Source organism: Phaseolus vulgaris, chromosome 11 (genome assembly GCF_051622355.1).
Source record: "Phaseolus vulgaris cultivar YP4 chromosome 11, ASM5162235v1, whole genome shotgun sequence".
NCBI lineage: Eukaryota > Viridiplantae > Streptophyta > Magnoliopsida > Fabales > Fabaceae > Phaseolus > Phaseolus vulgaris.
Window position 1 is genome coordinate 37,693,613 of NC_143508.1, and position 12,787 is coordinate 37,706,399.

Consider the following 12,787-nt stretch of genomic DNA (forward strand, 5'->3'; position numbering starts at 1 on the left):
TACGCATGGAACAAAATGAGTATTGATTAAACTAGTAGACACATGTTTTACTGGTGAGTTTCAGTTGAATCAGATCAGCACATGTTCATTCTGGTTTAGCTCTGTTGGAGGATTGAGTAAGGATTAATCTTTAGAGAACCTGTGAAGAATTAAATGGTGGAAGAGCTTGGGAATCAACCACTTTTTATTTTCTATTTTAATTTCTTTTATATTTTCTACACAACTATCTCAACCCTTTTTATAATTATTGTTATTGCTAACTTTTATTGTTTGCAGATAGATTTTAAACACTGATTTACTTATTTTACTATTGGATTCATTGGGAGACGACTTGGGGTCATCTGACCACAATTATACTATCATCTCTCTAGCATTAGACAAGTCTACGCTAGAATCATATTAAGTTGACAGCAAAATGACAGCTATCACATGTCTACAAGAAGACTACTTCTGATCATTATGTCTTTGTTAAAAGATTTGCTAATAATGTTTTCATTATCCTATTGTTGTATGTTGACGACATGCTTATTTTTAGGAAAGATATTTCCATGATCAATAGGTTGAAGAAGCAATTGAGTGAGTCATTTGCTAAGAAAAACATGGGAGTTGCTAAGAAAATTCTTGATATAAGAATCATGCGTGATAGGCAAGAGAAAAAACTTTGGTTGTCACAGGAGCACTATGTTAAAAGAGTGCTACAGAGGTTCCAGATGGAAAATGCTAAGGCGGTAAGCACTCCTCTTGCTACTCGTTTTAAATTGAGTGCAAAACAAAGTCCTTATAATGAAACTGAAAAATCAGATATGCAACGGGTTCCTTATGCATCTGTTATGGGTAGTTTGATGTATGCAATAGTGTGTACAACACCAGATATTGCACATGTAGTTGGTACTGTTAATATATTTTTGTCAAATCCAAGTAGAGAGAATTGGAATGTTGTGTAATGGATTTTAAGGTATCTTCGTGGTACTACTTGTTTGAAGATTTGTTTCGGAGGTGATAAGCGTACCCTTGTGGGTTATACTGATTCTAATATGGGTGGAGACATAGATTCTAGAAGGTCTACCTCAGGCTACGTGATTAAATTCGCAAGGGGAGTTGTGGCATGGCAGTCTAGATTGCAGAAGTGTGTTGTGTTGTCCACTACTAAGGCAGAGTTCATTTCCATTACAGAAGCATGCAAGGAATTGCTTTGGGTGAAGAAATTCTTGCAAGAGCTTAGTTTTGTTCAAATAAAGTACTTGCTATTTTGTGATAAGTAGAGTGCCATTCATCTTGGTAAGAATTCAAATTTCCATTCTAGGTCCAATCATATTGATGTGAGGTATCATTGGATATATGATGCTTTGGAAGATAGGTTACTGGAGTTGGAAAAAGTTCATACAGATGATAATTGTGTTGATATGATGACTAAGACGCTAATGAGAAGCAAGTTTGAAACTTGTTGTGAGATTGTCGGTTTGTTGATCATCTCCACATTGTTGTGAGGGGGACATTTGTTAGGTTGGGCTCACTTTATTCGTGGAGGCCCAGTCCAATATTAACCTTTAGGATTTTTTCCAACAGAAACAAAGAGAGAAAAGAAAAGGAGAAAAGAGTAAAGATAAAAAGTTTCCCCAACAACTTTCGTCTGCCACCGATGCTTTGTGTGAGTTCAATCTGACCGTTCGAATCTCGTAGAAGTTGTTTGAGCAGAGAGAAATTCATCTCACATTGCAGCAGCATTTTTAGCGTTTCTATTGAGGACGAAAATTTTCGGATTGTTGCTACTGTTTTGTCCACCGTTGGATTAGACTGAAATTTTGTCATCAGGTTCATACCTCGTGGTACTTTTGGTTTCTTGTTCTCTGTTTCATCTCTGTTGTATTGCTATTTGGCTGGTTATTGAGCACAATTTGTGCTATGATTTAAGACTCTTTTGTAACCATAACTTTGATCATAATGAAGTTTGATTAATTGGCTTGTGCCCGTGGTTTTTACTTCTCACATTGAGAAGGTTTTTCACATTAAAAATTTTGTGTCTTCTTGAAGTGTGTTTTTGTTGCTACCATTATATGTTATTACTCCTCATAGATTCTTGCAAGTTGGGGAAATTATTATCCGCAGCTTATTGCTCTTATTGAGATATTATTTTTATCGTGTTGAATTTCCCATCAATTTTCTCATAGTTAACGATGAAGAAGTTGTTTCTTTCAATTAGTTATGACTTGTAAGTAAACTTTAAGTAAACTTTGAAACAACGAGTATTAGAGAACAATTTAAGTATATTTTAATAATTATTATTAAAAAATTATTAAATAAAAATTAATTTTTTAAAAAATAGATATTATATTAATTAAATTAAATACTATTTTATAAATTAAAAAATTATTAATATTTAAAATAATTTATAAATTTATAAACTAATTTTTAAATTAATATCTAATTAATTAATATCTAATTAGTGGAAAGATTTTGGCTAGCAATTTTAAAATTTAATAAAATTAAATATTTTCACCCAAATAAAATGATATCCATGAACTTATATCTTATATATATGTGCATGGATGACAATAAAAAATAAAATTTATTTCACTGGTTCTTTTTCTCTCACTTTTATTTTACAATTTCTTTTAATAATAAAATATTATATTTATCAAATAAAATTAAAAATAAATTAAATTTTAAAATAATATAATAATATTATTGTTGTCAAATGAAAATGTAAAAATATTAGAGTACCATGGTATCATTCTCTGCCAATAAATTTTCCAAATTGTAGTGTGAACAAGTGACCCAAAATTAGGTGCTAGTGAATGATATAGCTATGAGTATAAGCGGCATTGATGTATATATATTTGTCTGCATTATGTACCTTTTCAGCATACACTATAAATCCATGCAAAAAACATGTGTTTCCTACGAAAATAGTGGAGACCATTAAAAGGTGTGGTAATTTACATTAAATTTATAGAAATTTGAAGATAAAATTCTTAATTTCTAATTTCTTTCTTTAATTATCAATAGTTTCGTATCAACCTTATTTTCAAATTGCTGATAAGAAAAAAACATTATTTTCAAATATGAATATATTATAAATTATATCACGTTATTTTTTATTAAGTTTCATGACTCATGGTTCACTTGGTAGAATTAAAATAGACATAAATATGGAATTAAAGTTAATAAAAAATGGGGAAAAATATTTACGGTAAAATATGGAGATCAATAAAAGGTTTGGATATATTATAAAATTACATTAAATTTATAAATATTCATAAATAAAATTCTTAAATACAAATTTATTCGTTAATTATCATATCAACATCATTTTCATCATAACCTGAAATTAATTTTTAATATTTTTCATGACTAATAGTTCGTAAGATTGATAAAGATATGAAATATAAAATAGTTGAAACCAATAATAGGTGTAAATATAAAAAATTTCTTCGTCAAAATAAATATACTTTTATAGTTAATGTCAAAGGAATATGGAAACTATGAAAAATCGATAGTTGTTTAAATTTGTTATAGCTTAATTTTAAAAAGTTTGAACTTTTAAAAAGTGTTTAAGTACTTTATTTAAATTCTGAAAGTCGAGAAAAATATTTAAATTCGAAATTACTAATTTTAATAATTTCAAATTGTTATAAATATTTTATTGAATTTTTAAATTTATAAAAGTTTTATTAATATTTATTAGTTTAAACTAATTAGTAATTTCAAATTTTCTAATTTATTTAAAAATTGTAAATTCTTTTGACCTTAATACTTTAAAAAGACATTAGAAATATAATTGTTTTTAAATTATATAGCTAAATGAAAATTTAGTAACTTAAATATTTAAAAGCTGCTATAAATTCCCTTTCAAAATTTTATAAAGATTTTTATTGAAAATGTGAGCAATTAGCATTTAATAATTTAAATAGTTGTTCTAAAATTCTTAAACTTCTTTAAAGCTTTTATAAAAGTTCTATTATTAAAACAGTAAAATATTATGAAAGTAAATACTCTTTTCTTTAATGAAAAATGGTGAATATGATTGGAGTTTTGGAAATTAAAGTTTGTTTTTGATCTTTTGAATTATTAGAAAAAAGTTACTTAAGTTATTTTTGAGAATTTTTTTTATTTTTTATTGACATCAGTTTCGTCTAATTCTCTCTCTCTCTATATATATTAGATAAATGATTAAATAATTGGTGGTCATAGTTTGCATAGTATTCTGTGCCACAATTCTCTACGTCACTACCTTTGCTAAATAACTTTGGTTTCTTATAAATGTAAGAGGTTGGGTTGTTTGTTGTTCAACATTTGAAAGCTAAGAGATACACCTCCTTTTCACCAAAAAGTCACTTACATTATATGCAACAAACCATGTCTAACGGAAGCTTATCACTTCCAACTTCTGTCAATGGTGCAAAACCTCCCTTCACTCGACCCACTGCAAATTTTCCTCCTTCAGTTTGGGGTGATCGCTTCCTTTCCTACGTTCCTACTAATGCTGTATGCCATTTTTCATTTTCAATCTCTTTAGCTAAGATGTTACATTTTCATGTATTTAACATTTAATCTATTTCATGCAGGAAACTGATAGCCACATTCAACAAGCTAAACTATTGAAAGAGGACGTGAGGAAGAGCCTTGTCTCACCTATTGATCATACCAATTTCTCTTTTAAATTGAACTTCATTGATTCAGTCCAACGTTTGGGTGTCTCTTACCATTTTGAGTACGAAATTGACAGTGTTCTATGTCAAATTTATGACATTTCAACAAAGGACAATAATATCATAGCTCATAGTGATCATCTTTACCATACGGCACTACTCTTTAGGTTGCTTAGACAACATGGATACCGCATTTCTTCAAGTATGTGTTCATTAACTTTTAACCAATTTCTTTTTTAAAACAATAACTTCTTCTGTGATACGATTAAAATTATTGTTTGAGTTTGCTCTTTGGGGTACTTTGGGACTAGTTGCTCTTTGGGGTACATATGAACTACTAAAGACCACAACTTCTAAACTATTTATATTTAAGCCACAATTTTAAGGTGTTGTCTTTAAAAATGAATAAACTACATTAGAGTAAGGGAAACCTACACCAATAAAAATGTGGTCTTTTCTCAACTATAGAAATGAAAAGACAACACTTTTATAAATATGATGAATATTATGGGTCACGAAGTATGATCCTACTCTTGATCATGAGCTCTGACCCTTGGTTACAATTCTCTTATCTCTCACTCTCGATGTGTTTCGATAGTGGAATATTATTAATCCCAGGTACATTTCATCAATTTTCATTAATATTATTAATATCAATAAATATATTATTAACACAATATCATTATTATTATTATATTATTATGGTTATGATTACGATTACAAAATTGGTTTGGTGTAGATTTTAAAAAATCAAATGAAACACAAAAATACATCTATTTGTGCAGATTTTTCAGTTATCAAAATTTTCTAACCTTTAATAAATATTATTTGATCTAAATAAGCTTTAATTTCTTTTAAATTATACAACACTTATTATTTGTCAAAAAAAAATCACTTTTAAGGTTGGGTTTATAGGATGACTCAAACCAAGTTATGCAAATAGTTTGATATTAATTTATGTAAGTCAATTGGGTGGTAGTATCCTTATAATAGTTATATAATTAAATATATATCTTGAAATTAACATATGTTTATAAATTAAACAGGTATATTTTGCAAATTTCAAGATCAAACTGGAAAGTTTAAGGAAAGTTTAGCTAATGATATTGAAGGAATGTTAAGCTTATTTGAAGCTGCAGGACTAAGATGTCATGGAGAAGATATGCTAGAAGAAGCACATAAGTTCAGTTTCGAGCAGTTAATGAAGTTTATAACCACCCAATTAAATTGTTCTCATGGGGTACGAGTGCAACATAGCTTAAAACAATCACTTCGCAGAGGTTTACCTAGGTTGGAGGCGACATATTATATGTCTTTCTACGAAGAAGATCCATTTCATGATGAAAAATTGTTAGCATTTGCAAAATTAGATTTTAATATGCTGCAAGAGCTACATTTGAAAGAAGTCAGCAGTATAACCAAGTAATATCTTCCTTACACATATTTACCTTTCGTTGCATAAATCAATGAATATTAGTTAAAGATTTTTGTTATTATCTTTGGGATTCTTAGTGCTATTTTTTGTGATGCAGATGGTGGACTAAGGATTTAAATGTCTCCACCAATTTACCTTTTACTCGAGATAGGATCGTAGAATGTTGTTTTTGGATTTTGGGGGTTTACTTTGAGCCACAATATTCTAGATGGATAACAACAAAAGTAATAGCTCTAGCTTCCACCATTGATGACCTCTATGATGCTTATGGAACCATTGATGAACTTGAGCTTTTCACAAGTGCAATTGAGAGGTTAGGCACATCAAAATGACATATATATATATATATATATTTATATACTTAGCCCAATTCTTCGAACATATCAAAGATAACTTTTTTAAGACTAGCAGGTGGGATATTTGTTGCTTGGTTGCTCTCCCAAAATACATGCAATTATGTTATAGGACAATTTTGGATGTTTATGAAGAAATTGAGCAAGAGATGAGAAAGCAAGGAAAAGTATATTTCATGAAGTATGCCAAAAAAGAGGTAATTATAGTTTCATTAATTTTTTTCTTATTCTTTATTCAACTAATACTAAGCAGTTAAATCAAATTATTTTCTTTCCTATTTTTTATTTCTATATTTACATAAAAAATATAAATTGAATATCTTTTTTCAAGCTAATTTGGACTCTATGAAGTACAAAAAATAGATATTTTTTTATGTACAATTAGAAGTGTAAAAACATCATTTTTCATCTTAAAACATTATCAATTGTATTTAATGACCAAATAAGGAATTTAGATTTACTACTAATATAGGCAATTGCCAAAATATGCATATGATTCGATCTAGTCCAAACACTCCATGTGAATATATATATATATATATATATATTTATTTATTTATTTTTATTTTATATTTTTATCTTGAATAAATTCTAACTACTAAACTTTAGACAACATATTTAGAAAAAAATATATTCTTTGTATTCTAAATAATTGTGATATGACTTGCATGTAAAACCATTAACCAAACATTTAATTTAACATATGTTTCGACCTCAAGTTCGTTGAAATAACATTGTTGGGGTCAATCACCGGAGATATTGTTCACTTTGGAGCATGAAGCTTCGTCACGATTTTGTCCTTAAAAAGCACCTCTGTGGGTTAAGGGAGCAAGGTGTATTTAAACTGCCTTTGGCCTCGACTTCTAAGCGATGTGGGACTATTAGGTATACCGAAACAAGCCCCCAGTCAAGGGCTAAGGGAACGAGTGTTCGTTTTTTGAACCACTTTTCCATTCCCTTGGGGAACAAGAGTTCGTCTTTGAAACCTTGCTTCGTTCCCACAGACGCCGCCAATGTTCTTCTCGATGAACGGGTTAAACGAGCTCAGGGCTTGTATATTCACAAGACGCTTGTGGAGGAGGGAGAACTTTAAAGGGAATCTATTGTTGGCACGATTGAGTAACTTGGGAGAGTGTTTGAGCTCTATCCGTGGTTTTAAGAGCATGTTGTTGATTGGGTTGATGCTCATTTTGCTGAGTTGGCTGAGTCTCATCCTCCTGCTCAGGAGTTGGTTGATGCTCGGACCTTTGAACAATCTGAGTTTGCATATCGTAGTTTTGCCTCCACCATGAAGTTTCGCCCAACTCCACGGGAATCATAATGTTCTATCTGTAAGTTAAACATAAAGGTGTTTCCTTTGTCGAAGACTGAGGTGGGCAATGATATCCCTATAAGATGTTGACATCTCTTGCTTGTTTGAGCTTTTTCTTAAGCTTGTTCAAAATGTCATTATTTGTTGTTTTAGACTAACCATTTGTTAATTGACTTTAGCAATGCTTTCTCAACGGACTTGAGGTTGGAACATTAGCGTTGTCTGTGGGAACAAAACGAGGTTCCAAAGACGAACCCTTGTTCCCTTAGCCTTCAACTAAGAGGAATTCGTTCCCTTTAGACCTCGACTTGGGGGTCTTGTTCTGATACACTCAATAGCCCCACATCGCTTAGGAGTCGATGATAATGGTAGTTTATATACATCTTCCTCCCTTAACCCACCGAAGCGCCTATTAAGGACAAAATCGTGACCGAGCACTGAACTCCAAAATGGACAATACCTCGAATGGAATGATTGACCCTAACGATGTTATCTCAACGAATTTGAGGTCGAAACAACACCTATTTCAAAAAACCTATATATTGAGACACACAAATTGTGACCTTTTTTACTTACGTCCAATGAATAGTGTGGAATATGTTTCTCAATATTATATATTTTTACTTTAATGCTAGATGAAAAGACTAGTCCAAGCTCACATGGCTGAGGCAAGATGGTGTCATACCAACCACATTCCAACAATGGAGGAGTACATGGAAGTAAGAGGAATGTCAAGTGGTTACCCTTTATTGATTACCTTATCTTTCCTAGGCATGGAAGATACAACAGAGGAGGTCCTTATATGGGCAATGAATGAACCAGTAATTATTGCAGCTTCTACAGCTATATCTAGAATCATGGATGACATTGTTGGATACGAGGTACATTTTAGACACTAATTATACTACAAGAAAATTATTAAATACAAACCAATTTTAGAGATTAAAAAGTTTATTGATATCTAAAGTAGTTTCTATTATTAATAAATAATTTTTAAATTGGTATTTAATTAGCTACCAGTTTTAGCTATCGATTACCTTAGATTCTAAATTTGGTAGCTAATTAAATACCAATTTAGAAACTAGTTTAAAAATTTTATTGATAATATAAATTACTTTAGATACCAATAAATTTTTTAGTATCTAAAATATCTAATTTAGTTAATATAGTAACTAATTATATTTTGTCTATAAAATTGATTTTTATTTAATGGTTTTTTTGTAATGTTACTTTTTATTAATTTAACTAAAAAGAGAATGTGACAAAGTTTTGTATCGGACTACGGATCAATACACCTAATTTTAAAAAATATGTCAAGAGGAAATAGTAATAATAGAATTTTAATTTGAGTTTATAATAATAAACATCTTATTTATCTTATATTAAGAGTTGACAGTTTGAAAGGGGTAGACTTAATAATAATTTGGTTAAGATCATTAATAAATCCTATATGTTATGTTAAATATTGTTTTTGTTTGGATTCATTTTTATTTTTGGTATTTTGTTTATGAAGTTTGAACAGCAGAGAGAACATGTTGTTTCAAGCATTTACTGCTATATGAAGCAGCATAAAGTGTCAAGGGAATGTGCCATTGAAGAACTACAAAAGTTAGTTGAGAATGCTTGGAAGGACATAAATGATGCATGCTTAGCTCCTACTCAAGTACCGATGACTTTTCTTATGCGTGCACTCAACTTTGCTCGTGTGATCGACGTGCTTTACAAAGATGAAGATAACTATACAAATGCAGGAGGGATAATGAAAGTTCATATTGAATCTTTGTTAGTTAAAAAGATGTCCCTATAAGCTAGAAGCTTTGGTCATCTATCAATTATTGTTATCAACTTTGCTCTTTTACTAATTACATATTGATTATATCCCTTTCAGATTGTTCGACAAGTTGGTCAAAGAACAAAGATTTGTATAAAAGGAAAACTTCTTTTAATTAATAACTTTTAGAAATGGTAAACATCTCTTTTTGGATAATGAAATTTCATTTTTGTTCAAGATAGAACAATTGAAGTAAATATTACCAAGTTAATAGTTATAATTGAGGATGATATTAGATTTCAATTTTCCATGAAGGAAGATACTTTGAATACCACTTTGCAAACACTCATTGTTCTCGCCAGTTGACTTCGGTCGGTCTTTGAGTTGAGCTCCGCTTTGACTGGTCTCCACTTGGTGCTCCGAAACGCTACTCCACTGGGACAAAGAAGGCTCTACCTATTGATCACACTCCGACAATCAAGTCAATGAGAGCATTCAAACTATAAAATTACTTCAGTCTAGAGTATTCATAAAAACATACCTTTACTCAGGGTCTCAAACCCCTTTTATAGACATTCCTTCAACAATTTTCATCCATGAGAATATAATCTAAACATCTAGAATATAATCTTCAATAACAATAATATCATTCAACAATAATCTATTTTACCGTGTACCTGTTACTTTCGGGTACCAACATTCTTAACTACTTTTACTTGCATTTAATAATATACTATAACTAATTCAATTATTATTGTATTTAATTAATTATCTTTTCCACGTAAACTTGCTAAGATAATTGGGCTGAGCTTGTAACGAACTTTTAGGCCCATGCTCAGCCTAGGCCAAGCTAGGCATAACTCACACAACCAAGGTGATCATACTTAAACGCTTGGACCGAGGTCTCGAGCACTCTTGGACAGTACAGAAGCCCCCCAGGCTCGAGCCGAGCTAGACTAGGAGAAGAGGCTCTCTAGCGCTGATGGCGACATGACATTTTCCAAAAGAGGGTAGGTGGGGCGTAGTTGCCAAAATGTTTCCTGACAAGACGTCTCACCATACTAAATCTGGAGCGTCCACATTGCATTTGCATCAATGGTGGAGAAATCCTATTGTTTCAACTTCTCCATTTTTCCAAACTTTCTTCTAAAGCTCCCTCCTTTCATCTTCGTGCCATTGCATGCCACCAAACTTTCACTGTCTCTTCCTCTTAACTCTATCGATGGTTACCATTCATTATGTTGATTGCATTTCTAGAAATGTAACTTAGCTTACACCGATTCGCTTCATTTTTCTTTGTCTTGAATTGCATTCTTATTCTACTTGTGTTTATGCTTTAGTTGCTTTTCGACGATGAATTATAGTTCTGCCGACCCGTAGGCTAAGAAAGTGCTCTTGAATGAGGTTTCTTATTACACCAATCGTTTACATATTAGGGACTTGAGAGAAAATGGATGTACTGAGTAAAAAACATAAGGGGTTTGTTAAAATGGTAGAGTGTAGGGAAGGGGAACCAGTTTGTTGTGACGAGTCGTCCGACCCTGATGGTCCATTTTGCTTCTTTTACGCCACTTTCTTCAAAAAGGTCCTCCTTCGTCTCCCTCTATCTATTTTTGAGAAGGAGCTATTAACCGAAGTCAACGTACCTCCTGCCCAGGTACATACAAATAGCTGGGCATTTATCCGAGCTTTCTTAATCTTGTGTTCACAGCTCGACATCTCACTGACAATGGAAGTCTTCTTGTATTTCTTTGAGGCCAAACACTCAGGCCGCCAACTGTGGGTATCCCTAAACGGTGTCCCTAGTAGAGGTTTGCTCACCCTCTTTCAGTCGTCATATAAAAACTTTAAGGGTCGATTTTTGAAAATCCGAGCTTCAACAGGAGATTCTAGAGTGCTCGGCACCTGGAAGATTTGTCACCAAAGGATCAAGGGATTTGTGAGTTTTTGACGAGCTTGAAATTCGTCTTTGACACCGGTACCCTAAAAACCTACACGGGTACTCCTCGTTTCCCACCCTCGACAAAGATATCTATATCACTACCATTAATCATTTCCTTATCTTCATGTAGAGAAAATGCTTTCCAACATCAGCAAGGCAGAGCTAGCCGAGCTTACCAGTAAGATGAGGGCGGCTGCCAGCCTGCCCAAGGAGTCTTTGACATAGAAGAAGAAGGCTTCAGCTATGATTACATGAACTTCAACTGATCGAGACGAGCAAACCACTTCAGGGCTCATCTTCAAGAGGAAGTGGAAAGCGACGACTCCCCCTCCCGAGCATTCACACTCAGACGAACGAGCACCTCACCGAGAGGTTATCACCAATCAGGAGTGCGAAGCCGAGAGCTCAAGGGGAAAAGTTTATGGGACCACGACTTCGATGTCCCAGCCCATGGTGAGGCTTTCTTCCTGCCCAGCGAGGACAAGGCTAGGCTCATGGTCCATGATGAAGATCACCTACTCCATGACGCCTTGAAGCTATCTGAGCAAGCATTTGCCATGGCTTGCCTGGTTAATGCTAGGCAAAAAATAAAAATGATGTCGAAGATCAATGGTTAAGGAGAAAATGGAGCTTCAAAAGAAGGTAGAACGCCTTCGAGCTGAAACCAACCGCTTGACCGATCTACTCTAAGAAACTGAGCGACTCTGAGCTGAAAACAACTGCCTGAACAATCTATAGCAAGAAGCTAAAAGACTCTAAGCAGAGAAGAACCAATAGGCCTCGAGCCTATTTGAAGAAGGAGGTAACCCATAGATGGGAAGACCTCACCAAAGCCACTGAGTCCTTTAAGCAAGATGCTGCTCAATCCTACCTGGTAGGATTCGAGGCAGCCTTGGAACCTATGAAGCTCAAATACTCCTCTTAAATGGCATGCCCATGTCGGACACACATATTGGACACCGACACTCGTACGACACTCGTAGGACATGTATCAGTGAAGTGTTCAATTCAAAAAATATTTTTTGTATTTCTAACAATTATAACACGGGTCTAACACAATTTTACAATGGAGAAATACATTATTTTTCTAAAAACACAAACTTATTGTATAAATTTTTATTATGATTATAAAAATATGGAACAAATCCTTTTGAACTTGCCATGAAAACATATTTTTGCTCCAAAAAAAAAACCTGAAACATGGTTAGTGCACATAAATCTTTATAGTCAATTTATATAATTCATAATTATATAATATATAGATATGTGTCTTGTGTGCTACATTTTAGAGATTATATGTATCTTCGTGTCCATGTCAGTGTTTG

General features: G+C 32.5%; 1 protein-coding gene across 1 annotated transcript; it reads left to right on the forward strand.

Annotated features, from left to right (window-relative positions):
* Positions 1–4,305: 4,305 nt before the first annotated feature.
* Positions 4,306–9,589, forward strand: LOC137824163 ((-)-germacrene D synthase). Its single transcript, XM_068629646.2, has 7 exons — positions 4,306–4,485; positions 4,566–4,851; positions 5,696–6,071; positions 6,182–6,397; positions 6,496–6,634; positions 8,385–8,630; positions 9,263–9,589. The coding sequence occupies exons 1-7, from the start codon at positions 4,345–4,347 to the stop codon at positions 9,554–9,556; spliced, it is 1,698 nt and encodes a 565-aa protein (XP_068485747.2). The 5' UTR covers positions 4,306–4,344; the 3' UTR covers positions 9,557–9,589.
* Positions 9,590–12,787: the final 3,198 nt, after the last annotated feature.